The 21848-nt window shown below is 42.5% G+C and overlaps 1 protein-coding gene across 2 annotated transcripts; it reads right to left on the bottom strand.

The window, feature by feature from the left end:
- Positions 1 to 649: 649 nt before the first annotated feature.
- Positions 650 to 21289, bottom strand: LOC147327013 (uncharacterized). 2 transcript variants are annotated; one of them, XM_086294612.1, is made up of 9 exons: positions 21007 to 21289; positions 12804 to 13054; positions 12608 to 12731; positions 7443 to 7536; positions 7245 to 7327; positions 4256 to 4416; positions 3635 to 3686; positions 2809 to 2893; positions 650 to 1545 (listed from the first exon to the last, which is right to left on the bottom strand). In XM_086294612.1, exons 2-9 carry the CDS (start codon positions 13049 to 13051, stop codon positions 1196 to 1198), a joined length of 1197 nt encoding a protein of 398 aa, XP_086150738.1. In that variant the 5' UTR covers positions 13052 to 13054; positions 21007 to 21289; the 3' UTR covers positions 650 to 1195. The 2 variants fall into 2 exon arrangements, with proteins under 2 accessions (XP_086150738.1, XP_086150737.1); XM_086294611.1 differs by lacking the exon at positions 21007 to 21289 and having other exon boundaries at positions 12804 to 15311.
- Positions 21290 to 21848: the final 559 nt, after the last annotated feature.

The raw sequence follows: 21848 nt of genomic DNA, 5'->3' as shown, positions 1-21848 counted from the left end.
GGGTGTAGTCCCTAAAGGTTATGATTACATCTTGTATCTAGAACAAAAACAGACAGTAGTGAGGTTTAACCTGTGTTTCAGTCTGAACGGTAAAGTGTATATAAAGATGGCTTGCCAGCTCCCCAGAAATGAGAGTCTCGAAAACGGCTACTGCCACTTGCACTGGCTTATTCCTACTATACTGGCTTAGGTTTTCCACTAACTGACAAAATTGCTTTAGGTGGGGTTTGATGGAACAGAGTACACATAAGGAACAATAAAAAAACAAAAACTATAGACCTAGATATGTGAAGTTACTTTTCTCTTTTTCTGCAGAGGTTTGTGTTTAGTTCGTTTTTGTTCAGAATCTAAAAACATATGCAATTTTTCCTGTGGCTTCATATAATGCGTGTACCAAGAATAGTGCACACATCAGAATTTAAGTCATGTTAATGTCTTCTCACACATCCACTAAAGCTGGGGTATTGAATTAAATTTTCAGGTCTACTTCAACAAAACTTCCCCAAACAAAGGTTCGAAATACTATAAAGTTATACATCCACTGTAGTTAAATGTAGTATGCGTGGAAGCACTATAACAGCAGTATCAGTGTCTTTATATAGTCAACAATAGGCTGGAAAATAAAATGACCAAAGCACAATTCGACAGTATTTTTGCAATGTTTATTAATAATCATCATCACACTGAGCTGATCGCACTCTAATAATAAAATGTTCATTTTTCATTTCAAGTAAAATGAGGTTTGCATTAAAAATACAAGCTTTTAAAAAAAAGTCCTGAAATAAAGTGCTTAATCTGAGCAATTTCAGTGTACATGCAGCTTTACGCAGCTCTTTGACACTAAAACGAGCTGCTGGTAGTCAGTTAAGTTCCAGTTTAGTCCACCATCTGTCTAACAACATGGAAAGACTAAAGAAAGTTGCTGATGATGAAAACATGCTGCGTTTCAGAGTACACCAGTTTGCTTTTTGGCCCCTGCTTGAAAATTAATGGCAGATTTTTTTTTAGAATATAAAAATATCATTTTCATGTGATGTGATCTTTCATGATCTTACAGGATGGTGAACACAATGCATGTGGTTGTGTCACAAATAACAGACATAAAAGTGGCAAAGTACACAACTCTATTACCTACAGTAAGTATGCTTTATTTTACAATCAGAGACAAGACACTGCTGATAGTTTTTGCAAGTTGTCACTGAGGTGGAGGAGGTGGAGGAGGAGGAGGGGGAGGGCGGGGAAAGTCAGAAAAGGGGGCAGAGTTTGGCAGCCAGAAAGGAGTGGAGAAAGCAGGATTGAAGAAAGTTGGAGGAGGAGGAGGAGGAGGAGGGGGGTAGAGAGGGAAGTTAGAGGGAGGAAAATGGTGAGGAGGTGGAGGATAAGGACAGGGAGTAGGGATGAACATAGGGGGGAAATTTGTGTGTCGTGGTGGCTCTGTCTGTCTAAATGAGTGCTGGTGGTGGAAAGAAGGCCTTGTATGTCTTGGTGGGAAGCCCCTTCCATCATGCTTATGTTGCCGCTGCGAAGGGTTCTGAGTACGATTGTCTAGAAAAGAGGGGGAAAACAAGAAATGGTATTTAAAGATGGATGGTATCACCTTCTATTTGTAACACATTAATCTTCAAAACCTGAAAACCTGCATATAAACTTGTGCTTCTACAGCAGGGGTCACCAAAGAGCCATTTGGAACAGGTTTCCACGCAAAAGAAAACACTGGGAGCCACAAATACTTTTTGACATCTAAAATTAAGATAATACTGTATATATTGCTTTTTACTTTTATGCTTTGTGTGAACAACTAAGGTGTGTTGCTTATGAAATCCATGAACTGCTACAGAGAATATTACATTTTATTTATGTAATTAATACATTTTTAACTCTTAAAGAAATATAACAAAAGGAAAGACGCTGAACTAAAATGATCCAAGTAGCAAACAAAAACTGTTATATCGCCTTTGGGCTTTTGGAGCCTTGACCTGACTTTTAAAAATATAATAAAAAAAAAAAAAATAGCACTATGCTGCAAAAAAATGTATTCTGCCTAAATATGTATTTTACCTGGTTAATGTGTGTGGCCGGGTGTGGTCTGCAGCACCGCTGCAGGGGAGGCGGACGCACCTGAGCGGCACCCGCAATCACGCCTCGCCACCTTAACGTCTGTGCTCTCTATGCTGTTGTTGGTATATGTCAGGCTGTGAGCTGAAAAGCTACAGCCGGCTGTGTGCGTACAGCAACAGTGTGTGAAAAGTGATCAATAAAGAGATGCTGAAAAGCGTGTTCATGCAAACATCGTCGGGTCTGCCGCGATATGTTTACAATGGGGCTGTACTTTCATCTTTACGCAGGACTGTAAGCTGTCATCTGTGAGGCGTGAGCAGTGTTTGTTTTTAACATAGTTCACGGTGGAGAACAGCTGCTGACAATGTGGATCCGAAGATCTTGAAAGTCTCGATAAATGCACGGCGTTTTGGCGGGTACACCGGCTTCCGCGAGTGTGACGTTTATTTTGAGCGATGAAAAAATAATAAAATATAATTTTATTTTTATATTACAATGTCACAACGATCTTCCAATTTAGAGCTACAAGTTAAAAAAAAAACTAACATAAATAAAATACACTTCAGCTAAATACTTATAATTTATTTTCCCAAACCACGCGGAGCCGCACTATAAGGACTAAAGAGATGCATGCGGCTCCGGAGCCGCAGGTTGCCGACCCCTGTTCTACAGTATTCTAATTTCAGCGGATGTCATTATCCATGCTATACATCACATAGAAGAACTGGAGATGTGTTTTTATGGGAGTACCTGTGTGGCTAGTGTCCTTCTTTTTGGCATTTTTCAGTTTCCTCTTTGCTTCCTGCTCTTTCTCATCATCACTATAGTCTAGAGCCTAATAGGCGGAGAGAGAGGAAAAATATATTAATTATAAAAATCTGAGACAGAAGTCATAAAGAAGGAATCCTGAAAGAGGAGTCCTATCGGGATAGGTAAGCCTGTGGGCCTTCGGAGGCAGCCGACGGGTATGGACAGACCAAGCGGAAAGCAGCTCGGGCAGTGGCTGAACCAAAAACTCGAGTGTGGGAGCAACTCGGGAGGGGAAAAGTGCTCTACATGCACAGTGTATAGTGTGGGCGACTGAGGATATTGTCAGCCGGTGGAGGGAATACTTCCTTAATCCCACTGACACGTCTTCCATAGAGGAAGCAACTCTGGGGATGAGGGGGACAACACCGGGGCAGTTAAACAACTCCTTGGTGGCAGGGCCCCTGGGGTGGATGAAGTTTCTGAAGGCTCTTGATGTTGTGGGGCTGTCTTTGTTGACAAACCTCTACAATGCTGCGAGAAGATAAGGGGCAGTATTTCTGGACTGGCAGACCGGGGTAGTGGTTCCCATCTTTAAGAACGGGGGCTGTAGGGTGAGCTCCAACTATAGAGGGATCACACTCCTCAACAAAACTGTGGTATGCAATGATGGAGTATAACAACCAAAGCCAAGAATAAAGTGATAAAACAAATTTAAAAAGAAGTCCACAAAGAGTTGGGCAGCAAGTAGCACTAGTATCCACTCAGCAAACCCAAAACATCTGTGTGAATATGACTCAATGAACAATGGACGTTGTTGGATACATACCTCTTCTGGCGGTTCTTGGTCATTTTTCCAGGATGCATCTGATCCCTGTAATCTGCACACAAATATTTTCATTTGAACATAACAAACAAACACACAGACATGAGCTTAGCCTAACAGATTCCATTCACTGAATCAAAAGTAGCTTACACACAGTCAACACAGAAAACTAAATATCTATATGCCCCTGTACACCACTGAAATGGATTGGAAGCAAAGGAATCCAAATGTGACTGTATTGCAGAGTTGGACCTTCGTGATGGTGCCGGAGACAGCCAGCTCTGTGTTTTTCATGCACTCTGATAAACTGCCATACAACCAGAACTTCTCAGACCAGAGATGAGCTCATGAACATCAGAGCTACATCTCCTGATGACTTATTTATATCATTCATCACCTCATCTGCTGATATTGTGACCATTTTGGTTCACAAAGTGAGACACTGTAGGTGAGCAACAGCCTCTCTTGTCAAACACAGAGGGCAAGAACCATATTGCAGGTGCTGACTCTCATACCAGCCGTTTCATACTCTCCAGTGCATATTAGAAGACATGATTATGAACCAACAGAACCACATCAGTAGTGTACTGAGACCAATACTTATGGTGCTAATGGTGTACTTACAGTCTTAGCTGCTGTGTGAGGATGTATCCCGTGTACTCCTTGATGGCTGGTGCATAATAAAGGGTAGTACCCTCTTTCAGCCCTTTACTGATAATCTGATCCACAGAATTAAAACGTAAAACATACATTGGGCTGGACACCGGGCCAAATACCTCAAACACCTGAAACAAAGAAACAGTGCAACACTGTCATATCATTGGGTGTAAAGGCCTTTACAAAACTGAAACATTAAGTACATTTCAGATTATACAAAGAGGCCTTTGTCAGGAAACACAAAATCAGTTAACAATTTTGTTGTTCTGCAGCAATGGAGGTTGATCAAGCTTCTACAGCTATTCCTATTTTTCTGGATTACTTCCAACCCCTTCTGTCTGCATAAAAGCAGTGCTGGAACACACTGTGGTACCATACCCTCCTGAGCATCAGTTGAACTGTATTGTACTGCAGAAAGTAGTGTGTTGTTACACAAATTGTGAGAAAAAGACAATTAACAATGGAAGAGAGACACACCATCATGTCACTTATCAATGTTGGTTTGTCCTACAGAGAAACTGTCGTAGTAAGCAAGTCTCAGTTTCAACTGTGAAGACAAGACTTCAAGCTGCAGGGAGGATGAGTTGAAGCAAGAAAGCCATTGCGAAGGCATCAGAATAAGACAAAGAGGCTTGTCTGGGCCATGGCACACCACCACTGGACTACTGAAGACTGGAGGAAGGCATTATGGACTGATGAATCAAAATTTGAAATCTTCGGTTCATCATGCAGGATCTTTGTACGCCGTCGAGTCGGTGAAAGGATGGTTCCACAGTGTGTGGCATCGACTGTCAGACATGCAGGAGGAAGTGTGATGGTCTGGGGTTGTTTTGCTGGATCCAGGTTCGGTGACCAGATTGAGGTACCTGGAACCAAAACAGCTACCACAGCATTCTGCAGCATCATGCAGTACCCTCTGGTATGCGTCTAGTTGGTCAGGGGTTCATCCTACAGCAAGATAATCACCCAAAACATAAGTCCAAGCTAGGGCTGTGCGATATGACCAAAATCTCATATCCCAATATAAGACATCTATCGTCCCGATAACGATATAAATCACAAAAATTTAAAATTTTCTGTAAATTCTGTGAATCTCGGGCAGCTCAACTTGCGTGAAGTGTTTCCAGCTGGGCGTCCTGTAGCTGGAGTCGAGTGTTTTAACGATGCATGAAACGATACATTTTTAGTCATAAGTTGTAACAGCCGCCGTTTTCTTTGTGAGTATTTATTACGGTGTGCTGCGGGGAAAAAGCCTGTTCTAACGTTTGAGTCTAAGGTTTATTTTTTAGCACCTGGCGGCTCTTTTTTTGCTTCTCATCCATAAACTCTCTGCATACTCTTTCACGTGATTCAGTTTATTTTGAAAAGTCTCAACAGGATCTTGAGCTTTATTGTGAAAGGTTTATGTGGAAAATAAACAAGCGGACACGCAATGGTTTTACCGTCGTTGTTGCTAACGACAACGCATAAAAATAGGCGCTTGTCTGTCCGTAGTGTGGTTATATTAAATATAAGAGAAAGAGAGAACTTTAAGAAATTTATATAGCCACTACAGTGACCATCAAAACAATGAGAAAATATATTGCTGTAAACAGTTTATTTTGCGACACCACGAAACAAACGATAGCGTAAAATAAAACGATAGACGTTTTTATATCGTCATCCGATATATATCGTTATATCGAACAGCCCTAGTCCAAACTATACCAGAACTACCTCAGGAAAAAAAGAACAAGATGGTAAGCTTGAAAACATGGAGTGGCAGCACAGTCTCCAGACTTAAACCCATCGAGCTGGTTTGGGATGAACTGGATGGAAGAGTGAAAGCAAAGCAACCTACAAGGTCCACATTTATGGGAACTTCTGCAACAGATATGGGAACAACTTTCTGAAGAATATTTGATTCCTATTGTAGAAAGAATGCCACAGGTGTGTTCAGCTGTTCTATCTGCCCAAGGGGACTACTTTGATGAGTCAAAAGTTTAGAATACATTTTGGTCTATGAATTGATTCCATGATTTCTTCTTATTTGTACTATGCTTTCATTTCAGAGTGCAATGAGACATTAAACTGCATAATTTTCAATTTAAAAAAAAAAAAAAAGAAAAAAGAAAAATTGAGGTTTTCTACATGCAACCTGTAATGTATCAACTCCTCCACTTGGGGCAATAGGCATTCCATCCTTTTCCGGCTGAGAGCCATGGTCTCAAACTTGAAGGTGCTAATTCCAACTCCCGCTGCTTCATACTTGACCACAAACTGCTCCAATGCAAACTGGGTCACCACCTGATGAAGCTAACATCATCTGCAAATTTTCAATTAAAAAAAAAAAAAAAGAAAAAAAAAGAAAGAAAAAATTGGGGTGTACTAAAAGTTTTAACTGGTAGTGTACGTACACAGAGCTTTTGCAGAAAATTAATTCTACAAAATTAAAAAAAAAAAAAAAAAAAAAAAAGGTTTCTGGGTTCAACCCATTTTCAAGCAGGGATAATTTCACGGTTTGATCAAGGAGTTGAAGCTGTATCACGGCCTCTTTTGTACGTATTTCAGGATGTCAGTGAGGCAGTTTGAGCTCGTTAGCAGAGACGGGGACCATACCCGAGGAGGCCGAGAGCCGATTATGAGCTGTTCTGCGACACAACAATCAAATGTTCCGTCATACTGAACACTTTGATTGCATCAGCACTGGAAAAAGTTGTGAGTGGTCATATATGTTTATATGCACCTGAAGCGCCGTAAAAATTAAACCTGATGTAAAAATAAATGCTGCAAATTTTTCATGTGTAATTATGTGTTTGGTGTGAACGGCTGCATTAAGAATAGTTGAGTCTGAAAAATATTTTTAAATGCACAAAACGTTTGCACGCATTTTACTCGTCCAGTGTGTAAAGGCCTTAAAACCACACAGGCAACTTATTGCATTCTACAAAAGAGAAGCTTCTGTTGGCATCCTTACCTTGGCTGCAGCCTCCCGATCAGACTTGAAGATAATGCTGCCATCATTAAGAGGGGGCGTGTCTTTCAGGGACTGGATAATAACTGCAGTGACAGAAGCAGTGGTAAAAGACAAAGTTGAAACACAAGCCAAAACTGTTCCTGCTCTTCCTCTGGTAGACACTAATGTAGCCTTAAAACAATCTGTGCCTATATTTACCAAGCTGCTGTATAATATTCGACACGGTGCCCAGTGGCTGCAATTCTGCTTCTTCTGGTAAGGTAATACATACTTCCTCCACTGCCGGAAGTTCCTGCACACAAACAACATGACATTTAGACATAAGACTGAAGGGCGTTCAGAATTCAGGACACCCCCCCCCAAAAAAACCCCCCAAAAACAAAACACATGGTGGCAAAGTGTGGACAATAAGACGCTAATAGTGGTTCTTGTTGGTTGGAATGTAATAACTAACAATGCTCAATGTGGCATTAATGCTGTTGGTATTTTTACTTCACATCACATGACATCATTACAGGAACAATCACATATAAAATCTAGACATTTTATTACTTCCCATGAGTAATTTTTATTCATTTAATTCTTATTAAGCATTTCTGCCAAAATGTTGGTATCAGACTTAGTAACGAGTCACTCATTATCCTGTTGCTCCCTCTGAGATTTTCAATAACGCAGGCCATCTCTGCTTGGGAGGTTAATGTAGCTCTAGTTCCCCATGATAAGTATACTGTGTGAGGCAAATGATGAAAGATTTACCTCTTATTGTAATTACTGATCATAAATGCAGGGATTTTATCCAAACAAGTAAAATCTTTTTAAGTGCTTTGTCAGTCTAGAACCCAACTTCCGGCGCCCCCCGTGTGCGGCAGCCTGTTACAGCAGCTCTGCTCATTCTGAGTTTCTTTCTTTCTTATCTTTTTTCTCGTAATTTTTTTATAACTAACGTATTAGTAATTAGACTCTGCAACCATGTTCTACCGTTTTGTGCTAGTCCTGGTCGTTTTTCTCAGTTTATTTCTACTTTTTTCACCCGTGTCTGGGGACCCAGAGCAGAGATCCTTTGTTTACAGTAAGGATCAGCTGTTAGCGCTGAGTCCTGCAGCGGTACTGCCGGCGGACAGACCCGATATTCCCAGCGAGCTGAGGAGGAAAAGACGGGGGTGTCGTGCTGGGAAGGAGCGCCGTCGCCCGAGAAGGAGACGTTATCGACCATCTCTTCCTTCTGTAATTATTGGAAACGTAAGATCTTTGCCCAATAAGATGGATGAGCTCATGTCGCTAACCTGGTCACAGAGGGAGTACCGGCAATGTAGCATCATGATGCTAACGGAGTCGTGGCTAACATCGCTAACTCCGGACACAAGCGTGACACTACCGGGATTCCAGCTGCTGCGAGCGGACAGGACCAGAGACAGCGGTAAGAGGAAAGGAGGGGGACTGGCAGTTTTTGTGAACGACAGATGGTGTAACCCTGGGCACATCACTGTAAAAGAGCAACTCTGCAGCAGAGACATTGAGCTGTTAGCCGTTAGCATGCGTCCGTACTACCTGCCCCGGGAGTTCTCGCATGTTATCGCGATAACAGCGTATGTCCCCCCCTCGGCCAACGCGGATGCAGCCTGTGACTCTCTCCACTCTGTGGTCAGCAGACTGCAAACACAATCACCGAGAGCCCTTCTCATAATATCAGGGGACTTCAATCATGCCTCACTGGACTCCACACTGCCCACCTTCACCCAGTATGTGACCTGCCCAACCAGAGTCAATAAAACACTGGACTTACTGTATGCCAATGCAGAAGAGGCATACAGTTCATCACCTCTCCCTCCCCTGGGCAGATCTGATCACAACCTGGTGCACCTTGTCCCTGTGTATGAGCCCTTAGTGCGCAGGGAGCCACCAGCCACCCGCACAGTACAGAGATGGTCAGAGGAGAGCGAGGAGGCTCTTAAGGATTGTTTTGAGTCGACTGTGTGGGAGGTGATTTGTGATGACCACGGTGAGGACATCGACAGCCTTACTACATGCATTACTGACTATATAAACTTCTGTGTGGATAACACTGTACCTACCAGGACTGTACGGTGTTTCTCCAACAACAAACCTTGGATTACCCCAGAAATTAAAACCGTCCTCAAGCAGAAGAGGAGGGCCTTCAAATCCAGAGACAAAGAGGAGTTGAAAAGGGTGCAGAGAGAGCTGAGGGGACTGATAAGGAATGGGAAGGAGAGCTACAGGCAGAAGATGGAGAACCAGCTTCAGCAAAACAACGTTGGTGAAGTCTGGAGAGGCCTCAGAACCATCTCGGGCCACAAACAGCAGAACTCTCTGCCTGGGAGGGATGTGAGATGGGCAAATGAACTGAATCATTTCTTCAACAGATTTGACTCAACCATGAGGCAGTCTGCAACATCGGCTGCAGACTCACCCACCCCCACTGCTGCTGCTCCACCTCAGACACTTCACACCTCCTCTATTCACCCTGCTCACTCCCCCCCACCCCCAACAACAGCATCCAATACACACTCAACACAAGGCTCCAGCCTGTCTCTCTCAACCACCCAGGTTAGGAGGGAACTGAGGAGGATTAATGGCAAGAAGGCAGCGGGTCCAGATGGCATCAGCTCGAGGGTCGTCAGGTCCTGCGCGGACCAACTGTGTGGGGTGATGGAGCACCTCTTCAACCTGAGCCTGAGGTTGGGAAGAGTCCCACAGCTCTGGAAAACCTCCTGTGTTGTACCAGTGCCAAAGACTTCACGCCCCAAGGACCTCAACAGCTACAGGCCGGTGGCTCTGACATCCCACCTGATGAAGACCCTGGAGCGGTTGGTCCTGGCTCAGCTTCGGCGCCTAATAAGCTCATCACTGGACCCACTTCAGTTTGCCTACCAGCCTGGCATTGGAGCGGATGATGCCGTCATTCACCTCCTACATCGTTCCCTCGCTCACCTGGAGACCGCTGGAAGCACTGTGAGAATCATGTTCTTTGATTTCTCCAGTGCCTTCAACACCATTCTTCCCTCGGTTCTAAAGGACAAGCTGGTGAACTCTGGAGTGGACCATCACCTCACTACCTGGATCCTGGACTACCTCACCGACCGACCACAGTATGTGAGGACTCAGGGCTGTGTGTCGGACAGGGTCGTCTGCAGTACGGGGGCCCCACAGGGAACGGTTCTGGCTCCGTTCCTCTTCACCATCTACACTGCAGACTTCTCCCACAATTCCACCCAGTGCTTCCTGCAGAAGTTCTCTGATGACTCTGCAATAGTCGGCCTCATCACTGATGGGGACGACAAGGAGTACAGAGGTCTGACCCAAGACTTTGTGGACTGGTGCCAGCTGAACTACCTCCAGATCAACGCCAGTAAAACCAAGGAACTGGTGGTAGACTTCCGCAGGCACAAGCATTCTCCACTGCAACCACTGAACATCCAAGGTATGGACATTGAGGCTGTGGACAGCTACAGGTACCTTGGTGTTCATCTGAACAATAGACTGGACTGGACTCATAACTCAGACGCCCTCTACAGGAAAGGGCAGAGCAGGCTGTACCTGCTGCGGAGACTCAGGTCGTTTGGAGTGGAGGGCCCACTCCTGAAGACCTTCTATGACTCTGTTGTGGCTTCTGCTATCTTTTATGGCGTGGTCTGCTGGGGCGGCAGCATCTCTGCTGGGGACAGGAAGAGACTGAACAGGGTGATCTGAAGGGCCAGCTCTGTTCTAGGATGCCCTCTGGACCCAGTGGAGGTGGTGAGTGACAGGAGAACGGCGGCTAAGCTGTCATCCCTGATGGACAACATCTCCCACCCCATGCAGCAGACTGTGACAGCACTGAGCAGCTCCTTCAGTGGGAGACTGCGGCACCCACGGTGTGGGACGGAGAGATTTCGCAGGTCTTTCCTCCCCACTGCTGTCAGACTCCATAATAAAGACTTTAACTGATCAAGCACACACATCCATACATATGCAATAATACTAAGTGCAATAATCCTTTCTGTCATCGTTGTATTTTTACTCAGTTGTATATAGTATTTGTATTTGTATTCTATTTTTATCTTATTGTATATTTATTTTATTTTATTCTACTGTATATAGTATTTTATTTTATTCTATTCTGTACAGTTGTGTACTGTATTTATTCTTATTGTATTCTAATTTTTGCCTCATAACTTTTGCACTGTCCACTTCCTGCTGTGACAAAACAAATTTCCCACGTGTGGGACTAATAAAGGTTATCTTATCTTATCTTATGTGCATGACCCAATGCTGTGTTTTGCCCCTTGACTGCCTCGACTTGACCTATGTTCAGTTTCTGTCGTTTGAGGGTCTCTCTGGATTCAGTTTTGCATTTAATAACTGAAAAACATGCTCTGTCCTGCCACTGAAAAACAGACCTGAGCTGCTGTTGCGATGTGTTTTGGGTCATTATCCATTTGCACTGTGAAGTACAAACGAATGTACCCTCTTAGCTGTCTTTAATTCGTACTTTGTTGAGGTACATTTTAAAACTTAAAGGTTAAGTCTTTTAATTTATCTATATTTAAATAACCTCCAGAAACAAATGTTATTTTCAACCATATCATTCAAAAAAACAAAACAAAAACAACAACAACAAAAAAAACAAAACATGTTGAATGGTTAATTTGAATCAGTAGGCACTATATGGTATATTGGTATATAGCCAAAGATATTATTATTAGATTTTCTTCACATTGCCCAGCCCTAACACAAACCATTACCGTCCCTTCAGTGTTACAATTAATATTAGACTACAGTGGTCCCTCGCTATAATGCTGTTCACCTTTCGCAGATTTTTTTTTGGTGCAATTTTGCATGCTTTTTTTTTTTTTTTTTTTTTTTTTTTAAAACAGCACATTTTGTTCTGCATCCTGATTGGCTGTAGACCATTGTCAATCAATCTCATGCCATGTCTCCTTGTACAGTACAGAATGTGTGCAGCTTGCCAAATTTACATAAATCTTTGATCGCTAGCAGTGTGACTCTGAAGTGCTGTACTGTACGTTTTTTAAGTTTTATCCCCATCAAACACACGAATGTCGACGAAACGTCGTCATCTGCCGGTTCCTTTGGTTTCATTCTATAACACTGAACTTCTTTTTCTACGAAGGTTTGAACTTTGAGAGCGAAGTGTGAAAAATTTCATGCCTGTCTGAGAAAAGTGTATAAAGTGTGTAGTGTGGGGTTTTACAGCCTTAAAACATCTATAATAATTGTGAAAAATAAAGTTGGCTACTTCGCAGATTTCACCTATTGTGGGTTATTTTTAGAACGTAACTCCCGCGGTAAAAGAGGGACCGCTGTTTTAACAAGAACACACATACATACAATTACAGACTGACCTCGAGCAGAATCTCATCTCGCGTTTTGATGGGTGCTGGTTGGCTGAAACCTTCATCAACTTCTTCCACAGCCGCAGGTGCAGAGGGAGAAGAGAAGGATGAAGATGATGAGGAAGAGCTGTCACTGAGGACAGGAAAAGAGCATTAGCGACACCCGTCTTTGTTTTACCACGCTGACAGCTGTGCGTTTTCATACCTGTCCGAGTCCTCAGAATCCTCGCTGCTCTTATGCGTGTCTAAAGACACGGTTGCTGCTATTGAGTGCCTTTGTGCATCTGCCCTTTCTTCTTCTAAAAGTGTTTGTGTGTTTGACACCATCTCAGCATTGTCAGAGGTCACCAGGACATCTTCTAGTTGAGATGTTACTGTAACCTCCATATCCTCGTCTTTTACAGCTTCTGCCGGTCCATTTCCCTCTGTTAGGTTCTCATCCATCTGTAACATTATCTTGAAATGTGTTTCAAAATCTGTTACTTTAAATGTCATTTTATTTATACAGCCCCAAACTACAACAACTGCTGCCTCAAGACACTTGATAAATCACTATCTATTGGGGCGATAAGGTACTATAGGGTCTTTAAAATAAGACAGGGACTGATCATTCAAGACAATGTACGCGAGGAGCAGGATTTTACATTTGACTTTGGATTTAACAGGGATATAATTAGGAGGAGTCAGTACGCTCAGTACGCTCTCTCTTTCTAATCCCTGCCAGTACGCTGCAGCATTTTGGATCAGCTGAAAATTTTTCAGGAAGTTTTAAATACAACCTGATAATAACGAATTGGGGGTTAGGATAATAACTGGCTACTAAAACTTTACTGATATAGAAATATTTTGTTAATACCAGGGTTCATACGCCTTTTTCAGGGTCAAATTCAAGCACTTTTTAGGCACCTACAAGGTCCCTTTTCAAGCTAGCTTTTCCAGCACATGCCACCCCCTCAAAAAATAGAATGCATTTGTCAATTCGCATCACCTCAGTAAGACCATGTGAAAATTAAAACAAATCATCCTAGGTGAACTTAAACACCTTTGTTCACCTTTTGTTAAGAAATAGAAAAACGCACCACACAAAAATACTGCAAAAGGAAACAGTTGCCTTATATACACAGTGTATAGACTCAAAATGCACATTTCACTTAAAAATTAAGATGTGACAATGTGAACAAATCAATCATTATGTACAATTCCAATGTATTTTGTATCTCCCTTAAATAAACAAGCAGCCTTAAAGTATGAAATATTCATATACAAATACACATATAAATGTGTGTACTGTCTCAGTGGCTGATTGTGCCCCACAGGCCTCAGTGTGAGCTTGAAGACATTTATGAGTTTTAAGTAGTTTAACCCTTGTATGGTGTTCGGGTCTGTGAGACCCGTTTTCAGTTTTTTTCAAAAGAAAAATTAAACAATTAATTATTTTTTCAACCTGAAATTCATTGGCTTTGGCTTATTTTCTGTGAAGAACATAAATCCGAACTAATTTTCAATGACCTCATACTGTACCTCCCCCCACGCATTTACATTACATACAAGGTATTCGGGTCCACTGGACCCAGGCCTAATAAAAGTGTTGAAAGTGCAGGTCCTGTGTTCCCACACTCTGTCTTCCTCCTTTCTGGTGCTGCTGATAGTGTTTTCTTCCCCTCCTGCTCCCGCACAAAGTTGCAACATTGTTGAAAATTCAACTATAAACACCGTCTGCTCTGACATTCCCGCACATTTTACCCTCTTTCTTGAGGGATCCAAATTTTATTTTCTCATACCCTGTCCCACCTGCAAATTAGGGGCATAATACTATAAATAAGACTTTGCCAGTGTGGTTCTTTATCACAACTGATCAAGATGGCAAAAGATTATCTGCTGCGAGGGCCATCCAATTGATTTTGGAAGAGAGAGGGGCTTCGGATGATGATGTTGACAAAGAGGTTTCAGAATATTTCACATTTCTGAAAATTCAGAGTCTGACAGTGACTTTGAAGAAGAGGAGGTTGAGCACCATTTAGTAACAAAACGAAGACGAGTACCCCATCTGCTGCCAGCTCCAGGACCAAAAAAAGCCCACCAGACAGCAAGTGAAGAAATATGGATGTCAATAACTGGTGACATTGAATGGTCTTCTTGCCCAAGAAATGAGCCACCCTGCAGAGCTGTTACTGTGATAAGCCAGGGCCAACACGGCTGACAGTTACTCATGTGCAGGACATCAAGTCTTCATTTGAGCTTTTCATCCCAGATTCCATCCAGAAAATTATTCTGGATTGCAGTAATCTAGAAGGAAGGTGTGTTTTTGGAGAGAGGTGGAAGGAGATGGACCAAATTCATCTAAGAACCCCAAAGGCCTACTTTGGGGTTCTCATCCTTGCAGGAGTTTTCAGGTCCAAAGGGGAATCCACAGAATCCCTGTGGGATGCAGAAACCGGCACGAACCTTTCCATGCATCAATGTCTCTGGAAAACTTCCACAAAATTTCCAGGATTATTTGTTTTGATAACCGAGACAACAGACCAGCTCAACGGCAGAGAGACAAGCTAGCTGCCATCAAGACAGTGTGGGATAAGTGTGTGCACCACCTCCCCCTGTTTTACAACCCTGGGCCTAATATCACCATTGATGAGCGGCTGATCCCATTTAGTTGTGAAACATATTGCTTCACGTGTAAATGTGTTGTGTCTTTCCACTCACTCCACTTGATTATAACTGATTTATTTTTTTTATAACATTTTATTAAAAAAAAAAAAAAAAAAAAAAAAAAAACGAGAAGCACATTAATTCATAAATGTGATCTAACAAAGGTAAAGGGAAAAAAATAATCATGTTTGCTGTTCATATGGCTTGTAATTGGGATGAAGTAAACATCTGTTGAGTAATTTAACATAAAATTGTTTGATAGTGTTAATTTGGAAAGCCAAAACTCTAGCGGGTCCACCAGACCCATGAACACTGGCTGAGTAACAAAAATACGAACACCACACAAGGGTTAATGTGCAGGTGCTGAAGATAAACACATTTTGAATGAAAGCCGGGGAACTTTGGTAGCACAGAAACAAGTGGCTATTCTTTGTGACCATATGGATCACTCATATTACCATTATTTCAAATACTCCAAAAAGCTGGGGGTCCAGGATATAATTGGCCGTTTTTGACTACTTTCATTTGGCCTCTATATTTCACCTTTAAAAACTGTTTATCTTGCCAATCTGTTATTTTCTCATTTTGACAAACTGTATCAGCACAATTTATCTAAATTCAGACAAAATTTAAAATACGAGTAGAAAGTGATATTTTTGACTGTAAAAACCACAGGCATGTTTACACTGTAATCTGCCTTTGGTGGCTTTTTTGCATATCTCTCTCTCTCTCTCTCTCTCTCCCCCCTCAAAAAACCAAATGCCACATGTTGCCATATAATTTTTTTGATTGGTCGACATGGTACATTTTTCCACCAGTAGGGAAGGAGTGTTTTTTTCTTTTTTCACCAATGACTGTTGTCTTTCACTCACAAGCAAAGCGTGTTTGCTTGCACTCTCCTTAGAAAACGCAGTTTTTACAGTTTCTTCCCGGAGTAAATGCCACTGTTTTATTAAAAACAAAAAACATCGGTTTTACCTGGCCTATCAACACAATTTAAACACTGGCATATAGTTTGAAGTCTGCACGTTCGACCCAAGTTGAAATGGAGACTCTGGGTCCATCGACCCCAGAGGGTTAATCAGAAAGCCTTAAGTTAGCTAGTGATGTATCAGGCTAATGTTTAAAGCTTTCACTTGAGCAAAGTAACTCATATCACTGCTAAGTAATGTTAGCTAAGTTCACAGCATATTCCATAATAGCGCTGCCATACTGCATCACACTCAGTGCATTTCAAACATTTCTCCAGCGAGTTTGATAGCTAGCAAAATAATAATCATAATTTTTTAAAAACAGCATGTGTAATGTATATGTCAAGAGATATATTCTTAAACACTTCTTCAGCTGAGAGTCAGAGAGTGGAGACACACAGTTTTAATTGCATGCAAGGGCGGTCACAGAGCACTCGCACAAGAGTGAGGGCTCCGGGACTCGCGCTCTGCCACTGCCCTGGTCTTTATTTATATACAACAGTAGGTGCATTCGTTTATTACATTGGAATGTGGATGTGTGTGTGTGCCAGGAGATGCTTCTCTACCTGGCACGAAGTGAAACTGCTCGTTAAGCTCTTATCTAGCAGGTACTGCTCCTTCCCTGCATAACGGGTCACAGTTAACTATAACAACAGTCTGAATCATAAAAAGGTCATCATGCCGTATTCTATCATTTGCAGACTTATATTATTAAAAGATTACCGTATTTTCACGACCATAAGGCGCACTTAAAAGTCTTAGATTTTCTTCAAAAAGTACGGCGCGCCCTATAGCGCAGTGCGCCCTGTGTGTTGTAAGGAGGACGTAGTAGAGAACACCATGAGAACGCTAAAGGGTGAAGTGTGGGGGCAACCCTGAAAATGGCAAAGAGACACGCTTATGAAGCACAGTTTAAACTGAAGGCCATCAGCTACGCGGAGGAACATGGAAATCGAGCAGCGGCGAGAGAATTTAAGATTAACGAATCGATGGTTCGCAAATGGAGGAAGCTAGAAAACAAGCTCCGGCAGGTCAAGAAGACGCAGCTGAGTTTCCGCGGACATAAGGCGAGGTGGCCCGAGTTGGAGGAAAGACTCGAGCGGTGGATCATCGAGCAAAGAACGAGCGGGAGAAGCGTTTCGACGGTCACCATTCGGCTAAAAGCAGTTTCACTTTCACTTTTTATGAAACGGTGCCATTTTTCCATCCGGACCAGGACTACGGTAGCGCAGCAACTTCCAGCGGATTATAATGAAAAGCTGGCCATCTTCCGCTCCTACTGCAGCAAACACATCGGCGACAAAAACATCCAGCCCAGCCACATCACAAACATGGATGAGGTCCCGCTCACTTTTGACATCCCGGTGAGTCACACTGTAGAGAAGAAGGGGACCAGCACGGTAGCGATACGCACAACGGGGCACGAAAAGTCTTCTTTTACTGTTGTGCTTGGCTGCCATGCTAATGGACAGAAACTGCCGCCTATGGTGATTTTTAAGCGAAAGACTTTGCCTAAAGAGAAGTTTCCAGCAGAAATCATCATTAAGGCAAATGAAAAGGGCTGGATGGATGAGGAAATGATGAAAGAGTGGCTGAGGGAGGTGTATGTAAGGAGACCAGGTGGTTTTTTCCACGCATCACCATCCCTGTTGATCTGTGACTCTATGCGTGCCCATCTCACAGCCGATGTGAAAAAAAACTAGTGAAACAAATGAACTGTGAGCTTGCTGTCATTCCGGGAGGCCTGACAAAGGAGCTCCAACCGCTGGACATCGGTGTGAACCGCCCGTTCAAAGTAAGGCTGCGAGCAGCCTGGGAGCGATGGATGACCGATGGGGACCACAGTTTCACCAAGAGTGGAAGGCAGCGCCGGGCGAGTTACGCCACAATTTGCGAATGGATTGTAGATGCTTGGGCTAACATGTCTGCTGGCACTGTTGTTCGAGCTTTCGCAAAAGCCGGCATCATTTCCGAGGAGCTGCACGGCACAGAAAGTGACTCTGACAGTGAAGACAGTGAACCTGGCATGTTTGATGGAGATTTAGCGCAGCTGTTCAATTCAGACACAGAGGATGAGGACTTCGATGGGTTTGATTGATGATAAAAATGTGAGTACCAAACTTTGTTTTGCTCCTGCTTTATTTTTAAATACGCACACTTGTATGCTTGTGTGTTGTTGATGATGACGATTACTGGTAATAAAAATGTGAGTAAGGTACCGAACTCAGGTTTGCTCCCGCTTTATTTTTAAATACGCATACGGTACTTGTATGCGCCCTATGATCCAGTGCGCCTTATGTGTGTGTTAAATACAGTAATGGCACACATAACTGAGACTGCGCCTTTTAGTACAGTGCGTCTTATGGTCGTGAAAATACGGTATACTGACTACTAAGTACAATTTTCTATTGACAGTACACGTACTGGAAAATTATTTACTAGGACTCACCTATCATGCGTCTGGAGAGCGCAAACTCCGCCATTGTTGTTTTCCATCAAACACTCATTAAAACAGCGACCTACAGGTATGTTAGCGCACTCATCCCCGACTGTCCGAGGGAGGGGCGGGGTCACACGTTGAAACAGACGGAGGCGCAAGGCAGCCCAGGTGGGGAAATTTTGCCTCTACATTTTGCGACTCATTTTATTTCTCTATCTGATAAGAAAACTATTCAATCAGGTGTGATAAATACATTTTACAGGGTTTATTTATCGGATAAAATACGTTAAATGTCACCGTTATTATTTGCTGGCCCGGAAACAGCGGGGGTGTCCAAATTCAGAGGCTGCTTCCACCTGAGGACCCGCCCTTCGCGGTCTAAAGAAAGCCGGGTAGTACGTCACGAGCTCCCTCGGTGGAGTGAAACTCTGCCGTCTGCTCCTTGCTATTTAAAATATAACCCGGGCGCTGGCGTAAACTCTCGACCGTCTCACACTTTTTCTGTTTGACGTTTATTCAGCTGTGTGAAAACCCCAGAAGAACCCACCCAAGGGATTAATAAAGTTACATTTAATTTAATCTAATAACTTTAATCTCAGCCAAACCGATTTACTCACAAACAAATAAAACACTGAAAAAGCCAAACAATAACATTTTTTAAGTTATCAAAGTGACTTATATATCATGTTTAACCTGAGTAGTGAAAGACCGCGGGGGTTTGAAGACGATGTGTCGGTCAGCTCAGATATTTGAGGTTTACACAGCTACATTCTCACCTGAAAATATGTTAAAAGTTTTTTTTTGCGACCCAGAAAGAGAAATAAGAGTAATATTAAAACTAAGTAGCTGCCGCCATTGGTGGAAACTGGAATTCTGCGATATGGTTTTTTAATTTTGTTGTCCAGGTGGAAATTCGGGAGAATGGTGGCTCCGGGGTTCTCCCGGAAAAATCGGGAGGGTTGGCATGTATGGTTGTGGTAACATCACTAACCTTGTCAAACACCTCAAAGTAAATCATATCACAGAATATGAGGCGCGTATGTTGAGACGAACTGAAGAGGAGGAGAGGGACAGGTGCTGCTAGGGCGAGACAGACGTCTCTCACAGAGTCCTTTAGTGCTGCAGGCAGGCAAGGTGTTCAAATAGCCACAACTTCAGTTTTTTTATTTCTATATGATGAACTCTGCATTATTAAGTGATAAGAACAAGTAATCTTATGTCCTGTAATCATTATGACGCTATAATTTGAGATACAATAAATAAAATAAGTTTTTGTACAAAGTATCGTATCGGATCAGTATCGTCGATACCACCCTGAATATTACTTGGTATCGGATCGGAAAGGAAATCAGTGGTATCGCACATCACTACTCCAAAGCCTTTCATGTCTGTCACGTGTGCTGGGGGTAAAGCACAGGGTGCCAGTACTGGACCTGCAAATTCTTTTTTTTGTATTCTATGGCAAATGCCAACTGGGCTCCACAGTGCTAAACACTGAGCACAGGACCCACTTGAGGATGTCAGGCCCTGAGGCCACCCTCTTGAGGCTGGTTTCTGACAATCTGGTCAGAGACATTCACACCAGTGGCCTGCTGGAGGTCACTGCTCTGGCAGTGCTCATATTATTCGTCATTCCTCAAAGGAGCAGATACTAGTTAGGGACCTTCTACGGCCCTGTCTAGCTCTGTCTCCTGGAGTTTCCTCCATGCTCTTGAGACTTTACCGGGGGACACAGCAAAGACACATATTGATGTTCCATGATGGAGGATTTGGACTGTGAAACCTGTGTAGGTTCCAGGTATTGCCTGCTGCTACCAGTACTGACACCCTAGCCAAATGCAAAACTAGTCGGACACACTATGAGGTGACTAGTTTGCCCAGATAATTATAAAAAAAACATAATAATAACAACAACTATCTGCAAAACTACGTCCACTTATATAACACAGCCCTTCATTGTCATTGCACGTGTACAACGGGATTATGGAGGCCGAGGTCTCAGGAGACGTGAACTCGGATCGCTGGATTCAAAGTCAACAGCGCTAACCATGACACCAGGTCAGTTTCTGGTCAGTTTCATGAGTACAAAGGTGACCAACGGTCAAAAGTAACCTCCAGGCCACACCAAGCCAAACACACGTTTGCACACGTAAATAAGTGTATTGTTTATGTAAACACGTGTACTGTTTACATGCAGAAGCTAAACATAGCTAACGTGCTATTCGTTAGCCCCGTTTAACTCCCACAGAGGTACTACAGTCAAAAACCAGTATGAAGAACGAAAACTTCCCACAGCAAATTCGACACAAATATTATAAAAAGTGGACCGAGTAGTTTAATGATATTACTACCTGATTACTTGTGGAGCTCCAGAACCACGTTGCAAAAAGTCTCCCGGAGAACCACGCAAGCTAACTTCAGGGAAATGAGCGACACTGTATCCGTTACGTACCTTCAGTTTAAAAGCATTGCGACGAACTGGAACACAATGAGAAGTCATACGGACGTAAATTAGTGCAAACTTCTCAAAGATAAATACTAAAAGCAGGGGTATTGAATAAGTCTTGTGGGGCTCTTAGCGATTTAGGTTTAAGGAATTCAAGTGTTCCCCATTTTATCCCATTTGATAACCTAGCTTTGGGATAGCATTTTATAAAATGCTATTTTATTGTTCCATTGCTGTAATAATAGTTCCATTAAGAATGCCGTCATAAAATGGATATGGTATGAATTGTATCCTTATTTGTACTGTATAGTTAGGTTTAAATAAGTTAAGAAAGTGGTCCAAAGTATTCTTCTATTTTATTTTGAAGGTTAGAATTGCTACATCCGCTGGTTATGTTTGAATTTGACCAGCTACAGCCACATGTTCGTGTGTAACACGTGGGGTTGTATTTTGCTGTGGGTTTTGTATTAAACTACAATTTAAATTCTAAAGTAAAAAGTAGAAGTCAGGTTGGCTCTAAATGGTCTCACAGTATAAAAGCTTTAAAATCTAATATGCAGAAGCACAAATACTCACAGTGCAGAGTCATGTAAATTATTAAACTGGCTATCATAATTGTTGATATATTAATGTGTATATCACTTTAATGGATACTTGTTTTTGTTTTGAGAACTGTAGCTCTTGTGGCTTTTGTCATCATTGTTTGTTTGCTTGTTTAGTAAAATAAGGTTAGGAGATAATTCTGTT

This window comes from Aulonocara sp. 'chitande type north' Nkhata Bay, linkage group LG6, assembly GCF_057382095.1.
Source record: "Aulonocara sp. 'chitande type north' Nkhata Bay isolate Kocher_YH1m ecotype deep benthic linkage group LG6, A_spYH_male_GT1.1, whole genome shotgun sequence".
Classification (NCBI taxonomy): domain Eukaryota; kingdom Metazoa; phylum Chordata; class Actinopteri; order Cichliformes; family Cichlidae; genus Aulonocara; species Aulonocara sp. 'chitande type north' Nkhata Bay.
This window is presented reverse-complemented; position numbering and strand designations above follow the sequence as displayed.

What these genes read in the sequence shown, in the direction of transcription:
- LOC147327013 (XM_086294611.1), bottom strand. Translation starts at nt 13,093, where the DNA reads ATGACATTTAAAGTAACAGATTTTGAAACACATTTCAAGATAATGTTA. An exon ending in CTCACACAGCAGCTAAGACT is followed by an intron (nt 3,687 to 4,255) that starts GTAAGTACACCA and finishes ATTTGTGTGCAG; the next exon opens with ATTACAGGGATCAGATGCAT. An exon ending in GAAGGACACTAGCCACACAG is followed by an intron (nt 1,546 to 2,808) that starts GTACTCCCATAA and finishes CCTCTTTTCTAG; the next exon opens with ACAATCGTACTCAGAACCCT.